An 18,279-nucleotide genomic window follows, 5' to 3' on the forward strand; every position below is an offset into this window, starting at 1 on the left:
TCATTGCATTATTCTGAAATCTTCATAAATAAACTACATACATATTCTAGAATACCCGTTGCGTTAGAATCGGGCCACCATATAGTAAGCAATAATGTCTTATCTTTTATAAGTTTTTTCCACATCTCTCTGATTTTGATTGTTATAGTACATGTAGTAGCTGACTACGGATAAGGGATGGAAACATGTACAACTTTGGTCAGGGATTTATACAGTACTTTGTATATGTGTTTGTACACAGCTGATAAAATAGGGCACACTTATTAATATAGTCTTACATTTAGAAAGCTTAAGGTTAGACCAGATAAGCAAAAGATGCATCACATTGGCACTTACCTGGCATATGCTTCTTGGAAGACATTTTAGACCTATATTTTTTGCCAAAATTTTGGTAAATTTCTGGCAAAATGTTGACATATCTGGCAATTTTAGTACGTCCTTCAACTTTTGTTGCATCTTTCTTGACATGTAGCCACTTTTCTTTAAGCCCACTGTTGGCTCATTTACTTTACATCACAATTTTTTATAAAAATGTTGGTGCACATGATTCATAAATTTGGCACATTTTAGAGCTCTGCTTAACAATGTACCTTTTACTATACACTGTTGAAAACTCTGGTAAGGGGTTCAATGTTTAAATTACATAATACAAGTGGTGAACAGGCTGTGTGCCAGTCTTTCTGCACAATTTCACCAGCTTATTGGTTCTGTATAATTTGTGAAATGTAACATGATGTTATTGTTGTCAATTCTGCAGCCCTAGAAGACCAGGATTGCCTTTACTGGTCATTTTTATATACTGTACACTAAGTAGATGAAGAATATACCTAGTGAAGAAATTCTGATAGATTCTTATAAAGTTCAAACAGCCTTAAAATATGACAATGTTTCTCTATGCTCAGGTGAACCATCAGCCTGTTTACACTGAGTTTACTGATTTCCTTTTAGTAGATACAATTAAGACACATGAGAAATGGATGCACTGTCAGTGACCTGGATAAGATGAATGAAACTACATATACAGGGCTCTTTCCTACTGTCTTATTGTTATGAAACTGTTTCACTTTAAAAATAGCATTGTTATATCCTCACCTGCATTTTACAAAGTGGCAGGCAGATATAATGTATCTATTTACACAGTATACACATATAGAGTAGCTATAAATACAGTATGTGATTCATCATAAATAAATATTTGTATGATATCATTACATCTACTATATAATTGTCTAAGGGTAACTTCCATCTGTCTGTCCTTCTGTCTGTCATGGATATTCATTGGTCGCGGCCTCTGTCTGTCATGGAATCCAAGTCGCTGATTGGTCTCGCTAGCTGCCTGTCATGGCTGCCACGACCAATCAGCGACGGCCACAGTCCGATTAGTCCCTCCCTACTCCCCTGCAGTCAGTGCCCGGCACCCGCTCCATACTCCCCGCAGTCACCGCTCACACAGGGTTAATGCCAGCGGTAACGGACCGCGTTATGCCACGGGTAACTCACTCCGTTACCGCCGCTATTAACCCTGTGTGACCAAGTTTTTACTATTGACGCGCCTGCGTAAGAAGGACCTGCCATGACGTCACGGTCATGTGACCGCGACGTCATCACAGGTCCTGCGCTCATACCAACCCTGCGACCGGAAGCTGCCGCATGCACCGCACACAGGCGACAGAACTACAACGCGCCTTCGGAAGGTGATTATATGTTTATTTTTTATTTTTTAACCTGTGACATACATGGCTGGGCAATATACTACGTAGCTGGGCAATATACTACGTGACTGGCCAATATACTACGTGGCTGGGCAATATACTACGTGGCTCTGTGCTGTATACTACGTTGCTGTGCAATATACTACGTGGCTCTCTGCTGTATACTACGTCACTGGGCAATATACTACGTAACTGGGCAATATACTACGTGGCTGGGCAAAATACTACGTCACTGGGCAATATACTACGTGACTGGGCAATATACTACGTGGCTGGGCAATATACTACGTGACTGGGCAATATACTACGTGGCTGGGCAGTACACTACGTGGTTGGGCAATATACTACGTGGCTGGGCAATATACTACGTGGGCTGTGCAATATACTACGTGGACATGCATATTCTAGAGTACCCGATGCGTTAGAATCGGGCCACCATCTAGTATTATTATAGCCTTCCATTTTTTTTCTAGTCTAGCATCTTTCATTTTTATTATACATGTTGGACCCAAAATATTCCAGACCCTCAGGTCTACATTAAGCTGATTACTGGAATTCTTTTAGATTCATGACAGACCAGTTGGCTTTCCAGCTATACACAGACTTAAAGCAGAATACAGAAATAAAGGTACTTACTACAGTTGGTGATATTTTGTGTTTTTCACGACTCCAGTAATAGGGTCTGTTTTTGAGCTGTATAAAACATGAAATACAATACAATAAGCAGTGGTTATCACTTACAAGACAATATGTAAATATAAAACAACTAAAGCAGGGGTGGGGAACATTTTTTTCTGCCAGGGGCGATTTGGATATTTATAGCATCCTTCAGGGGCGTACAAAGTTATTAACCTGAAAATGTCCCTGCTATATTGGTCAAATATTTAATTTACTCATCTCTAATGTGATGACTGGAGCTGCTTCTCTTTGGTAGATGTATATTACACTGCAGGTCTCATCACAGAGGGAAACTTATCACTACTCACTTTACTTTTATAGAACTCAAGTAGAGGGAGATCTGCAGTATATACTTCACATAGGAGATACTGAAACTGCTGTATATACAGGGTGGACCATTTATATGGATACACCTAAATAAAATGGGAATGGTTGGTGATATCAACTTCTTGTTTGTGGCATATTAGTGTATGGGAGGGGGACGGCCATTTTGAAGTTGGCCATTTTGGATCCAACGTTATTTTTTTCAATGTGAAGAGGGTCATGTGACACATCAAACTTATTGAGAATTTCACAAGAAAAATAATGGTGTGCATGGTTTTAACATAACTTTATTCTTTCATGAGTTATTTACAAGTTTATGACCACTTATAAAATGTGTTCAAAGTGCTTCCCCTTGTGTTGGATTGTCAATGCAACCCTTTTCTCCAACTCTTGACACATTGATAGTGACACTGCAGAAGAAATGCTAGCACAGGCTTCCAGTATCCATTGTTTCAGATGCTGCACATCTCGTATCTTCACAGCATAGACAATTGCCTTCAGATGACCCCAAAGATAAAAGTCTAAGGGGGTCACATTGGGAGACCTTGGTGGCCATTTAACTGGGCCACAACGACCAATCCACTTTCCAGTAAACTGTTAATGTAGGAATGCTCAGACCAGACACCCATAATTGATGGTATGGTGTGGTATATGGGGTACAAGGATAGTGGGGCCATTCTTCATCAATGGAAACCTCAATGCCACTGGATATCTGAAATTGCTACATGATGATGTGTTGTACTCTTTATGCACTGAAGATGGCACGTTCCCTGAGTTTTTCCAGCAAGATGGTGCACCACCACATTATAGGTGTCAGGTCCTAGCATTCCTATAAGCAATCTGACCCCCTTAGACTAGCATTTCTTCTGCGGTGTTGCTATCAGTGTGTCAAGAATGGGAGAAGCGGGTTGCATTGACAATCCAACACAATGGGCAGCACTTTGAACACATTTTATAAATGGTCATAAACTTGTAAATAACTCATGAAAGAATAAAGTTATGTTAAAACCACCAAGCACACCATTGTTTTTCCTGTGAAATTCTCAATAAGTTTGATGTGTCACATGACCCTCTTCCCACTGGAAAAAATAAAGTTGGATCCAAAATGGCCAACTTCAAAATAGCCACCATGGTCAGCACTGTTGTGAAATTGGATTTTGGGCTCCCCCGGTGGCCACTGGTGGAATTGAACTGGTGTGCATCATCCTCTCTGTTCACCTGTTTCCATCAGGATGTGGGAGTCGCTATTTAACCTTGCTCCTCTGTCACTTCCATGCCGGTCAACATTGTAATCAGAAGCCTTTCTGTGCATGTTCCTGCTGCTAGACAACTCCCAGCTAAGTTGGACTTAGTCCTTGTTTGCTTTTGCATTTTGTTCCAGTTCACAGCTGTAGTTTCGTTTCTGTGTCTGGAAAGCTCTTGTGATCTGAAATTGCCACTCTGATGTTATGAGTTAATACTAGAGTCTTAAAGTAATTTCAGGATGGTATTTTGATAGGGTTTTCAGCTGACCATGAAAGTGCCCTTTCTGTCTTCCTGCTATCTAGTAAGCGGACCTCAATTTTGCTAAACCTATTTTCATACTACGTTTGTCATTTCATCTAAAATCACCGCCAATATTTGTGGGGGCCTCTGTCTGCCTTTCGGGGAAATTTCTCTAGAGGTGAGCCAGGACTATATTTTCCTCTGCCAGGATTAGTTAGTCCTCCGGCCGGCGCTGGGCGTCTAGGGATAAAACGCAGGCTACGCTACCCGGCTACTGTTAGTTGTGCGGCAGGTTTAGTTCATGGTCAGTTTAGTTTCCATCCTTCCAAGAGCTAGTTCTTATGTTTGCTGGGCTATGTTCTCTTGCCATTGAGAACCATAACAGTTTGACCGGCCACAAAGGGTTAAATTAATTGACAGAGAAAGGAGAGAAAAGAGAAGTCTGCTGAAGATTTTATTTTTTTTTTTCTCAGTTCTGAGTGTGCTTGTAATTGAATCTCTTGCAAGTCTGCCTATATTGCAGCCTCTCTCTCTCTCTCTCCTTCTAATCCTGGAATGGCTCTGTGTTCACCTGTTTAAAATGGATATTCAGAGTTTAGCTGCAGGTTTGAATAATCTCACCACGAAAGTTCAAAACTTACAAGATTTTGTTGTTCATGTTCCTATATCTGAACCTAGAATTCCTTTGCCTGAATTTTTCTCGGGGAATAGGTCTTGCTTTCAAAATTTCAAAAATAATTGCAAGTTGTTTTTGTCCCTGAAATCTCGCTCTGCTGGAGATCCTGCTCAGCAGGTCAGGATTGTGATTTCCTTGCTCCGGGGCGACCCTCAGGATTGGGCTTTTGCATTGGCTCCAGGGGATCCTGCGTTGCTCAATGTGGATGCGTTTTTTCTGGCCTTGGGGTTGCTTTATGAGGAACCTCAGTTAGAACTTCAGGCGGAAAAGGCCTTGATGTCCCTATCTCAGGGGCAAGACGAAGCTGAAATATACTGCCAGAAATTCCGTAAATGGGCTGTGCTTACTCAGTGGAATGAGTGCGCCCTGGCGGCGAATTTCAGAGAGGGTCTCTCTGATGCCATTAAGGATGTTATGGTGGGGTTCCCTGTGCCTGCGGGTCTGAATGAGTCCATGACAATGGCTATCCAGATCGATAGGCGTCTGCGGGAGCGCAAACCTGTGCACCATTTGGCGGTGTCTACTGAGAAGACGCCAGAGAATATGCAATGTGATAGAATTCTGTCCAGAAGCGAACGACAGAATTTTAGACGAAAAAATGGGTTGTGCTTCTATTGCGGTGATTCAACTCATGTTATATCAGCATGCCCTAAGCGTACTAAGAAGCTTGATAAGTCTGTTTCAATTGGCACTTTACAGTCTAAGTTTATTCTATCTGTGACCCTGATTTGTTCTTTATCATCTATTACCGCGGATGCCTATGTCGACTCTGGCGCCGCTTTGAGTCTTATGGATTGGTCCTTTGCCAAACGCTGTGGGTATGATTTGGAGCCTCTTGAAACTCCTATACCCCTGAAGGGGATTGACTCCACCCCATTGGCTAGCAATAAACCACAATACTGGACACAAGTAACTATGCGGATTAATCCGGATCACCAGGAGATTATTCGCTTTCTTGTGCTGTATAACCTACATGATGTGTTGGTGCTTGGATTGCCATGGCTGCAATCTCATAACCCAGTCCTTGACTGGAAAGCTATGTCTGTGTTAAGCTGGGGATGTAAGGGGACGCATGGGGACGTACCTGTGGTTTCCATTTCATCATCTATTCCCTCTGAGATTCCTGAATTCTTGACTGAATATCGTGACGTTTTTGAAGAACCTAAGCTTGGTTCATTACCTCCGCACCGGGAGTGCGATTGTGCCATAGATTTGATTCCGGGTAGTAAATACCCTAAGGGTCGTTTATTTAATCTGTCTGTGCCTGAACATGCTGCTATGCGAGAATATATAAAGGAGTCCTTGGAAAAGGGACATATTCGTCCTTCGTCATCTCCCTTAGGAGCCGTTTTTTTCTTTGTGGCTAAGAAAGATGGCTCTTTGAGGCCGTACATTGATTATCGGCTTTTGAATAAAATCACGGTTAAATATCAATATCCGTTGCCACTGCTGACTGATTTGTTTGCTCGCATAAAGGGGGCCAAGTGGTTCTCTAAGATAGATCTTCGTGGGGCGTATAATTTGGTGCGAATTAAGCAGGGGGATGAGTGGAAAACCGCATTTAATACGCCCGAGGGCCACTTTGAGTATTTGGTGATGCCTTTTGGTCTTTCAAATGCCCCTTCAGTCTTTCAGTCCTTTATGCATGACATTTTCCGTGATTATTTGGATAAATTTATGATTGTGTATCTGGATGATATTTTGATTTTTTCGGATGACTGGGACTCTCATGTCCAGCAGGTCAGGAGGGTTTTTCAGGTTTTGCGGTCTAATTCCTTGTGTGTGAAGGGTTCTAAGTGCGTTTTTGGGGTTCAAAAGATTTCCTTTTTAGGATATATTTTTTCCCCCTCTTCCATCGAGATGGATCCTGTCAAGGTTCAGGCTATTTGTGATTGGACGCAACCCTCTTCTCTTAAGAGTCTTCAGAAATTTTTGGGCTTTGCTAACTTTTATCGTCGATTTATTGCTGGTTTTTCTGATGTTGTTAAACCATTGACTGATTTGACTAAGAAGGGTGCTGATGTTGCTGATTGGTCCCCTGCTGCTGTGGAGGCCTTTCGGGAGCTTAAGCGCCGCTTTTCTTCCGCCCCTGTGTTGCGTCAGCCTGATGTTGCTCTTCCTTTTCAGGTTGAGGTCGACGCTTCTGAAATCGGAGCTGGGGCGGTTTTGTCGCAGAGAAGTTCCGATTGCTCCGTGATGAGACCTTGTGCTTTTTTCTCGCGTAAATTTTCGCCCGCCGAGCGGAATTATGATGTTGGGAATCGGGAGCTTTTGGCCATGAAGTGGGCTTTTGAGGAGTGGCGTCATTGGCTTGAGGGGGCTAGACATCAGGTGGTGGTATTGACTGACCACAAAAATCTAATTTATCTTGAGTCCGCCAGACGCCTGAATCCTAGACAGGCGCGCTGGTCGTTGTTTTTCTCTCGGTTTAATTTTGTGGTGTCCTACCTGCCGGGTTCTAAGAATGTTAAGGCGGATGCCCTTTCTAGGAGTTTTGAGCCTGACTCCCCTGGTAATTCTGAACCTACAGGTATCCTTAAGGATGGAGTGATATTGTCTGCCGTTTCTCCAGACCTGCGGCGGGCCTTGCAGGAGTTTCAGGCGGATAGACCTGATCGTTGCCCACCTGGTAGACTGTTTGTTCCTGATGATTGGACCAGTAAAGTCATTTCTGAGGTTCATTCTTCTGCGTTGGCAGGTCATCCTGGAATCTTTGGTACCAGGGATTTGGTGGCAAGGTCCTTCTGGTGGCCTTCCCTGTCTCGAGATGTGCGAGGCTTCGTGCAGTCTTGTGACGTTTGTGCTCGGGCCAAGCCTTGTTGTTCTCGGGCTAGTGGATTGTTGTTGCCCTTGCCTATCCCGAAGAGGCCCTGGACGCACATCTCGATGGATTTTATTTCGGATCTTCCTGTTTCTCAGAAGATGTCTGTCATCTGGGTGGTGTGTGATCGTTTCTCTAAGATGGTCCATTTGGTTCCCCTGCCTAAGTTGCCTTCTTCTTCCGAGTTGGTTCCTCTGTTTTTTCAAAATGTGGTCCGTTTGCATGGTATTCCGGAGAATATCGTTTCTGACAGAGGTACCCAATTCGTGTCTAGATTTTGGCGAGCATTCTGTGCTAGGATGGGCATAGATTTGTCTTTCTCGTCTGCTTTCCATCCTCAGACTAATGGCCAGACCGAGCGGACGAATCAGACCTTGGAGACATATTTGAGGTGTTTTGTGTCTGCAGATCAGGATGATTGGGTTGCTTTTTTGCCTTTAGCGGAGTTTGCCCTCAATAATCGGGCCAGCTCTGCCACCTTGGTGTCTCCCTTTTTCTGTAATTCGGGGTTTCATCCTCGATTTTCTTCTGGTCAGGTGGAATCTTCGGATTGTCCTGGAGTGGATGCTGTGGTGGAGAGGTTGCATCAGATTTGGGGGCAGGTAGTGGACAATTTGAAGTTGTCCCAGGAGAAGACTCAGCTTTTTGCCAACCGCCGGCGTCGGGTTGGTCCTCGGCTTTGTGTTGGGGACTTGGTGTGGTTGTCTTCTCGTTTTGTCCCTATGAGGGTTTCTTCTCCCAAGTTTAAGCCTCGGTTCATCGGCCCGTACAAGATATTGGAGATTCTTAACCCTGTGTCCTTCCGTTTGGACCTCCCTGCATCTTTTTCTATTCATAATGTTTTTCATCGGTCATTATTGCGCAGGTATGAGGTACCGGTTGTGCCTTCCATTGAGCCTCCTGCTCCGGTGTTGGTTGAGGGCGAGTTGGAGTACGTTGTGGAAAAAATCTTGGACTCCCGTGTTTCCAGACGGAAACTCCAGTATCTGGTCAAATGGAAGGGATACGGTCAGGAGGATAATTCTTGGGTGACTGCCTCTGATGTTCATGCCTCCGATTTGGTCCGTGCCTTTCATAGGGCTCATCCTGATCGCCCTGGTGGTTCTGGTGAGGGTTCGGTGCCCCCTCCTTGAGGGGGGGTACTGTTGTGAAATTGGATTTTGGGCTCCCCCGGTGGCCACTGGTGGAATTGAACTGGTGTGCATCATCCTCTCTGTTCACCTGTTTCCATCAGGATGTGGGAGTCGCTATTTAACCTTGCTCCTCTGTCACTTCCATGCCGGTCAACATTGTAATCAGAAGCCTTTCTGTGCATGTTCCTGCTGCTAGACAACTCCCAGCTAAGTTGGACTTAGTCCTTGTTTGCTTTTGCATTTTGTTCCAGTTCACAGCTGTAGTTTCGTTTCTGTGTCTGGAAAGCTCTTGTGATCTGAAATTGCCACTCTGATGTTATGAGTTAATACTAGAGTCTTAAAGTAATTTCAGGATGGTATTTTGATAGGGTTTTCAGCTGACCATGAAAGTGCCCTTTCTGTCTTCCTGCTATCTAGTAAGCGGACCTCAATTTTGCTAAACCTATTTTCATACTACGTTTGTCATTTCATCTAAAATCACCGCCAATATTTGTGGGGGCCTCTGTCTGCCTTTCGGGGAAATTTCTCTAGAGGTGAGCCAGGACTATATTTTCCTCTGCCAGGATTAGTTAGTCCTCCGGCCGGCGCTGGGCGTCTAGGGATAAAACGCAGGCTACGCTACCCGGCTACTGTTAGTTGTGCGGCAGGTTTAGTTCATGGTCAGTTTAGTTTCCATCCTTCCAAGAGCTAGTTCTTATGTTTGCTGGGCTATGTTCTCTTGCCATTGAGAACCATAACACAGCACCCATCTTGAAAAGTTTCCCCCCCCCCCCTTATACTAATGTGCCACAAACAGAACTTTTGCAGAACTGGAGCACATAGCATGCTAACTTCGTCCACAAAAGTACGTTCTAACGCTGGCACTGACCAGCGTCAGTACATGTTCTTTCATTGCACGTGCTGCAGCGTTCATTAGTAAATTCTGCGTGCTCACGGGACAAGGAGAAATTGAAGAGCTGGCAGTCTTCAAAATGAAGATGCTGTCCCGAGCACTGCGGTCCCAGGGATTTAGCCCGAGGTCCGGAAAAAATAAGTCATTGTGGACCGTAAGTAGGCCCCAGAAAGAATCCCCACACCTTAACCAAAGGGTCACAAAAAATTCACAACATTGTAATGTAATGATTATAATGAAAAAAGCACATGATTTTTAGTAATTAGAAATGCTACTATGGTCTTCCTTTCATAAAATACTTGGGTCTTCTGTTACGTATGATAATTTTTATAGGAAAATGACAACAGCCTGCACTTACTATATTATACTTCAACTAAAGACAACATTATCTAGAAACAGTAGTCAGATGTTGGATATTACACTTATGTATCCATTTCCATGAACAGATCCTCTCATTAGACCATCTTCATAGAAATAATGCTGCACAATGGTATCACTTTGCAAATAGTAATGTAGGCAGAATAACAGTACAAGCATATTAACAACATATACTGTAGATGCAGTTGATCATATTTTATCACAAAAAATGCATATAATTTCAATCATGTAGAACACCCTACAATGCCCATACAAATCTACCAGACAGAGAATAGCTCATGTTAATATGCCAGTTGAAATTTTTTGTAATACATTTTTAAAGTCTGGAAAAAATAAATGGAAGAAACAAAAGTATTCTAACACTATTGGGACCAACACAATTATTATTATTATTATTATACATTTTTATAGCCCCATTTATTCCATAGCGCTTTACATGTGAAAAAGGGGGCATGATTATTATGTCATAATCATGGTCTATGATCTGTAGAAGAACTCTAGAAGAATGCTGACCTTCAGTGGTCCTGCCTATTCACTCTAAGCTGTCACATATTTGAGTCCTGAGTAGTCCTGTCTACTTATATATAAGAGAGCCACAATAAAAACAACCTAGACAAGGTGAATTTAGAAAACTAAGAAAATGAGTCATCTTCTATAGCTTACACTGGAAAACATGTTAAAGTACATGTCCATGTGTGTATGGCAGATACAGTACATGCTACACTTTTCAGGTGGTAATGCCAGTTACTAAAAGACATTTATTGAATAATTGCAGTCAGTATTTTAATATAATGCTATGTTACTTCTGCAAGTTGAGCTGCAGAACTGAATAAAAGAGAAACACCAATGAAAAATATTATTTTAGATATTCATGTAGAAAAAAAGACAAAGCAAACTATTTAAAAAGCAGATAAGCTCAAGAGACGGATAAAAGCGATTTTATCTGTCAGCCATGACATTCCTGGCTTTGACTAGTGAAGAATGAAATGCAGGCAAAAGAAAAAAAAATATTATTAAGGGTGATAACAGCAAGGAAATGAAAAACAGATATGAATGTTAAATGAAAAATACAATGAGAAAAACATATTAAAAAATCACTAAACTTTTTTCTATTAACACCAAGACTCTGTCCATTTTTGCTTTTATTTTGGCAATGACAAATAGTAGTTCTAATGTTAGACAATTGTACTCGGAGTCGAGACTATAGGGAAAGTGCTCAATCAAAAATTATAAGTTAAACCGCACCTCATGTAGCCAGAGTCCTACAGGACACTATTTAAGACGTACATCACAACCAGGGAGTTTATCCTGGAAAAAAAGTCCATACCAAGTAGTAGAAAAGATAGCGCCTCAAAGCACAGGCTTGAGAAAGATCTTTTGGATCGAAACGTTGCCACAGGAGGCGGAATAAAATGTGATTTTTTTTTTTCACCAACGTTTGAGGTGCTGTCTTTTTTACTACTTGGTATAGGGAAAGTACTGTCCAAGGAAGAATCTTCACAAAATACTGCAGTACCCCAGAAGGAAGTTGTTGAAGGAACTAGTGTAGTCAAACCTAAGACTTAAGGTTAAGTGGCTCAGGTTTAAAAGCACAATCTTAACCAAAATGTATTTTTATAAATAGATTCATGGGAGTCTGGGAACAGAATACATGGTGTGCTCTACTAGAAATAAAGGCCCTGTGGGGTAAAAATCGCTGGCAATCTGCCTGTGCACTCTACAAACAGAATGAAGATCTCCAATATAACACCAAATTAGATACATTCTTGAAAGGTTTACCCTTCTATTCTTTACAGAGGGGCTGGAAACACATCTAAGTTGCGACTGACTGGACTTGTGCTTAACTGAATAGGAGGTATCTTTTCACAGGGCTGTCCAGTCATATAATGCTAGAATCATAGAATGTTTTAGTTGGAAGAGACCTAAAAGGTCATTGTGTCCAACCTGCTGCTCAATGCAGGTGTCACGACTCAGCTGTCGAGTGACTCGGGACCAGGAGCTCCTTCCCTGTCCGTAAAACTAGGGGGTGCCCTAGCTCGCCCTATTCCCCGGGATACTTCTGAAGGTGAAGATGCTGTTGCTGCCACCCTTGCCTTATCTCCTGAGTTTTCCCTCCGTCTGTTCTCTTCCCCCACCCAGGGAAGAGGGGCGCTACTGTGCACCGCAGTACACCAACCCGACAAACAAGGCTACACAAACAAGGGTTAACTGAAAAAAAAAACAGGCATAGAAAATATTCACTCACAGAGGAATGCACTGGGGAGTGGAGGATGGGAAAAAAACAAAGTAGAGGAGGGAAGGGAATTACTACACTTACAAACCACGCAATAGTCACAGATAACTCATCCAAAACTCCTTCTCATATGAACACCTTTCCATCTAAGCCATTAAGCCATGCAGCAAATGATATCTCTGACATGGATTTGAATCAGGACCCAGATTATAAAGAGGAGTGGCTAACTGAGCTCAGCTGAGAGCTCAGAGTTTCCAATATGGCCGATTATTTATTTTGACAGAACAGGGGGTAAACACCATTAAAATAAAGGAGCAATCAGATGTTGCGGTTTTCTGGCTCCTCTCTGTAGCGGTAACTCCGTGACAGAAGGATTCACTAAACCTTCTCAGACAGATGTCCATCCGGTCTCTGTTTGAAGACTTCAATTGAAGGAGAACTCACCACCTCTCGCAGTAGCCTGTTCCACTCATTGATCACCTTCCGTGTCAAATTTTTTCTCTAATATCTAATCTGTATCTTCTCCCTTTCAGTTTCATTCCATTGCTTCTCGTGTTTCCATGTGCAAATGAGAATAATGATGATCCCTCTATACTGTAACATCCCTTCAGATATTTGTAGACAGCTATTAAGTCTCCTCTTAGCCTTCTTTTTTGCAAACTAAACAATCTCAGATCCTTTAACAGTTCCTCGTAGGACATACTTTGCAGTTCGCTTACCATCCTGGTAGCTCTTCTCTGAACTTGCTAAAGTTTTTCAATGTCGTTTTTAAAATGTGGTGCCCAGAACTGGACACAGTATTCCAGATGAGGCCTGACCAAGGAGGAGTAGAGGGGGATAATTACTTCACGTGATCTAGACTCTATGCTTCTCTTAATACATCCTAGAACTGTGCTTGCCTTTTTTGCTGCTGCATCACTGTTGTCTCATGTGTAGTCTGTGATATATTAGCATACGCAAGTCTTTTTCACACGTGCTGTTGTTTAATTCTATTCCTCTCATTCTATTGATGGAATTTTCATTTTTCTTGCCCAGATGCAGAATTTTGCATTTCTCCATGTTAAATACCATTCTATTAGTCACTGCCCATTGTTCAAGCTTATCTAGATCCTTCTGAATCCTTTCCCTGTCTTCTCTAGTGTTAGCTATCTCTCCTAGCTTTCCCTCATCTGCAAATGGATTAGTTTACCTTCAGTTCCCTTATCTAGATCATTTATAAAAATGTTGAACAACACTGGGGCCAGGACAGAAGCTTGTTGTACCCCACTTGAAACACTTTTCCAACTGGATGTGCAACCATTTATTACCAGTCTTTGAGTACGATCACTGAGCCAGTTATGAATTCACCTAACGTTAGCCTTTTCAATCTCATACTTGGTAATTTTTTCAATAAGGATAGTATGAAATACTTTATAAAATGCTTTGCTGAAGTCGAGATATACTATATCCACCACATTTCCCTGATCCCCCAGTCAGTGATTCCATCATAGAAGGAAGTTAGATTAGTTTGGCATGACTTGACAAAACCATGCTGGCTCTGGTTAATTATTGCATTCTTATCCAACTACTTACATACATACTGTTCAATAATTTGTTCAAATATCTTTCCTGGTATAGAAGTAAGGCTCACTGGTCTGTAATTTCCTGTCTCCATCTTCTTTCCTTTTTTTGAAGATAGGGACAACATTTGCCCTTCTCCAATCTTCTGGGACTTCTCCTGTTTTCCAGGATTTTTCATAAATTCTGGCTAGTGGTTCTGCAATTTTTTCTGCAAACTCTTTCAGTACCCTAGGATGTAATTCATCTGGACCAGAAGATTTAAATTTATTTAAACTAGCTAAGTGTTCCCTCACCATCTCTCTGTTTATGGATCGTGTGGATTATTTTATTCCTTCGATGTTACCGTGAAAATCAGTTGAAGTTACCATTGCTTTCCTAGAGAACACAGATGCACTGAGGAGTCATCCCTGGGATAGGTGTCATATCGGACGCTATTCACACTAGGGCATCCGACAGACAACAGTAATTCCGCATTTGTCTACTATGCGCTCAGTGGCGCCGGCTAGATTTCTTCTAGGTTGTCCGGGGTTAATCTAGCTGGTACTCAGATTGGAGGCTGGGTCTCGCCCACTGCCTTTAAATAGTTCTGCTGAACTTTGGGCGTCGCCGATTATAGCTTGTGTCTTGTGCCTGGTAATCTCGGTCTGGAGTGGTGGTCTAGGAGAGGAAATATCGTATCTGGTGGTGTATTATCCTTCGTCTTATTTCTCCTTCCTATATTTGTATTTGTTTTGCCCTGTGCACATTATAGTGTTTTCCTGTGTGTCTGCGGTGTGGTGCGTTTTTAGTTTTCCCTGTCTGTGCTTTCTGTAGGGGTTGGTGTGAGGTTTTATCACTGGGTGGCAGGTGGAGGTTTCAGCTTAGTACTGAAACAGGAGTCAGGGTCAGGCCTGGCGGCCCAGACATGCACACCTTCAGTGTAAACTCTGGGAGAGGGACAGACAGGGTTTCCCTAGTCTGAGGGATATTGCAGGGGCCTGGGCAATCAGCTGTAGTCTACCCAGTACCCCCGAGACAATAGGTCATCGATATGAAATAGGTGGAAATTCAAAACCTGGCATCCCCATCAATCAGCTGTTATTCCATATGTCTATATCTGTAGACAGCTAAAGAAAATGACAGCTGACTGGTTAAGGTGCCAGGTGTAAAATCTCCACAATCTCATATTTATGACCTATTCGAAAGAAAGGTAATAAAAATCCTTGAATTTGACAACCCCTTTATAGACTTACTGGACAAATAATAGGAGAAAAACATAACAAAAAAGTGATAAAACATGATACACAATTTAGTACAATATATGGAAATAAAATTATAAAACAAAGCTAAAATCCACCTTGGATTTCTTTTTTTTATGCAAATACAGCTTGCTCTCACTTTGGTGGACTTGTCTTGTCCATAAACTATAAGCTGAGTCATTAATTTGAATGGCCATGATCCAATACTACTGAAACCTGATCACCGCAGGTTTCTGAAACCAGACCCAAGGTGATCAGCATATTGTTGGTTTAGCTTAATTTTTAAAAGGATTTGGCTTGAAGTAACTTTTTTATGACAAGCGAGATGTAAATCATAAACCAACTTGATGTTTAAAAATGGCACACTTCCATACCTTACAAACAAAAATGGTTTTGCTTGTGTGTATGTGCCAACCCCATGAAGTTAAGAAATAATTCTAGCGCTTTCCCTATTGTGTGAGCACCTCTTGACCTTTTAAAAGTCAGGTTGGGACTATAAATCAACCATTATACAAAAGTTATTATTCCAGAATTATCTCTGCATAACTGAAAAGGTTAGAGAACAAGTAGCATATTTGACTCTGGGCATTCCATTTATGTGCATTTCTTTCTAGAAATAAATGTCACTGATTTTGTCTGCAAAATACAGATCCATCACAGGGCAGCATGTTTGCACTTTCACTTTTTTTAGAATTCAGGTTCAAGTATTAAAAGGTGACATGCTGCTTATAAACACTTTACTTTTTTTTTCTTTTCCACTCGTATACTCAAAAGATAGTGATTGTGAAAACAATAAATGAATTATTCAGATATTAATTATACCCCTTAATTTTTTAAGGACGCTTACATTTTATGGTGCTGGCCATTTACTTTACATTATTGTCAGCAGGTCCTAATAATATCATGAGGATTCGAGGAGAATCTAACTATTATTGTGTTCTTTCACCTTCCCCTGATGACTTATTTCCAGAGAAAACATTATTGGGCAATAATGGATTTAGATCATACGAATTCATAAAGTCATATAAAGGAAACGTTAGAAGGGACTTCCTGGGTCATCTGGTCAACAAGCTAAAACTAACTGTCACGATTCCACCCCTAAGTGTGTCTGGGATGCAGTTTCTGATAGCTCAGTCATCCAATTTGTTCAGCTTCAGCAGGGATGTGCTGAAACTGTCAGTAGTTTGATTGACAGCTCAATAGTGTAGGGTGTGCTGAGCTGTCAGTGTTTTGATTGACAGCTGAGTCGTCCAATCTGAGACTGGGAAATGCTGAGCTGCAATTAGGTGTTCCCTGTCCCAGGTGATTGCCCAGCTACTTAGCTAGTCTTTCAGTCCCAGATATCTGCCTGACGTATATTCAGCTCTGTGTGGTTTGTTTATCTGTGCCCTGTGCTTTGCTTGTGGATAATTTTCCTGCCTTACCTCATTCTGACCATTCGTTTTACCTAGCCCCTGATCCGTTATCCTCCTTGTATTTCGACTAAGGACAGTAGCCTGACTACGCCTTTGTCTCTTCACTCTGTTTATTACAAACACTCCTGGCTCTTGACCTTAGACTCCTTGACTATCCTGACTCACAGCATGTCCTTGAGGAGTGACTTAGTGTCATACTGCTTGATAAAGACCGGTATTGTCAAAACATATTTAGCAGAATAAAAAGTAGATTTTTTTACTTCGCTCAAGTTTGGATGCTGCCCTTCTACTCTACTGATGATTAGTTTATCCAAGTGAGCTTCTTGGAGATTGGCAGGCTGCATCTGTGTGGGTATGATAACCTGGTTCCTTTAATTCCTTATAGAGTGCTGCAGTTAACTTTCTACTTTCATTTAGCGTCACATTACATCTGGCCAATACGTGTTTCCTTTTTGCCAGTATGGATAATGTTCACACGATCAGTGACCAAGTTGTGAATTTGACACAGATGATGCAGAATCTGGCTAAGAAATGCCACAGTCTGGAATCATCACAATATCAGTTGCAGGGTCAGATAATTAGTTGTATGAAAACTTTGAATAACCCTCACTGCTTGCAGTGGCTGTGACGTCCGTAACCTCTGACGTATAGTTGGTCTATCCCAAACCTATAATGGCCCTCCCTGATCAATTTTTGGGGGAGGAAAAAACAGTTTAGGGTGTTCAGGGAGAGCTCTAGGCTATTTTTTACCGTGCAACCCTAGTCCTCAGTGGATGAGTGCCAACAGGGGGGAAATAATCATGACCCTCCTCAGACCTGGGCATTTTCTTTGTTCCCACAAGTCCCAGAATGGTCTTCTGTAGACGCCTTTTTTTGACATTTTAGGTTTGATAAATGACAAACCCGACAAGATCCTGTGCCCTGAGGTAAAAATCATGAACCTAACACGGGGGGGCGTCTGCTGAGGACTAGGGTTGAGCGACTTTTACTTTTTTGGGGTCGAGTTGGGTTTTGCGAAACCCGACTATCTCAAAAGTCGAGTCGAGTGCAATCGGCCGATTATTGCGAAAAGTCGGGGATCGACCGAAACACGAAACCCAATGCAAGTCAATGGGGAAGCATAGTCGGCAGTGAGTGGGGGCCAGGAAAACACCTACAGTGCCCATTTTAATGGCAAAAACATCCATTCTTGTTTCTGAAGCTTGTCAATCTTAATTAACTTTATAATAATAGTTGGGCATTGGAAATTGGGGGTCATTCGGCTAAAGTTGTGGGGGGTAGGACTGGTTCAAGTTTTTAGTGGGCCCAGGAAACGTGGACTACGTCACGGCGGTGGAGCAGTGAGAGGTAAGTATTTCTACTTTGCAAGTGCTGTGATCCTGAGCAAGCAGGGGGGGCCCACTCGTTCGCATTGGCACTGGCACAGGGCCCCTCAAAGTACGGCGGTGTGTTTGCACGGCGGGGGCGCCTCCCACCGGCAGCGACACTTCTGCGTACTCTGAGGGGCCCTGTGCCTGTGACGTCGCCAACGAGTATGCCCCCCCACCTGATGAAGGAACCTGCACTTTCATCTGCACCTTCCTCTTTGTCCCTGTGTAAGGTGGTATAGTATGTGGGAAGGGGAACCTGACTTTCAGCAGGGTCAGATTGTGGCTGTGTAGCGTGCAAGGGGAATGTAGTGGTCTGGGTCAATGTACCACAAGACTCATCTAGCACTGACTGGGCAATGGGCAG

General features: G+C 42.4%; 1 protein-coding gene across 4 annotated transcripts in view; it reads right to left on the reverse strand.

Annotated features, from left to right (window-relative positions):
- The window catches only part of NALCN (sodium leak channel, non-selective), a 930,735-nt gene that overhangs the window by 112,315 nt on the left and 800,141 nt on the right, over positions 1 to 18,279 (reverse strand). For all 4 annotated transcript variants that reach the window (XM_077297076.1, XM_077297075.1, XM_077297074.1 and 1 more), the window contains one exon: positions 2,349 to 2,405. In XM_077297076.1, coding sequence (XP_077153191.1) covers positions 2,349 to 2,405 — 57 coding nt within the window. The remainder of the gene's footprint in view (positions 1 to 2,348; positions 2,406 to 18,279) is intronic.

Source organism: Ranitomeya variabilis, chromosome 3 (assembly GCF_051348905.1).
Source record: "Ranitomeya variabilis isolate aRanVar5 chromosome 3, aRanVar5.hap1, whole genome shotgun sequence".
NCBI lineage: Eukaryota > Metazoa > Chordata > Amphibia > Anura > Dendrobatidae > Ranitomeya > Ranitomeya variabilis.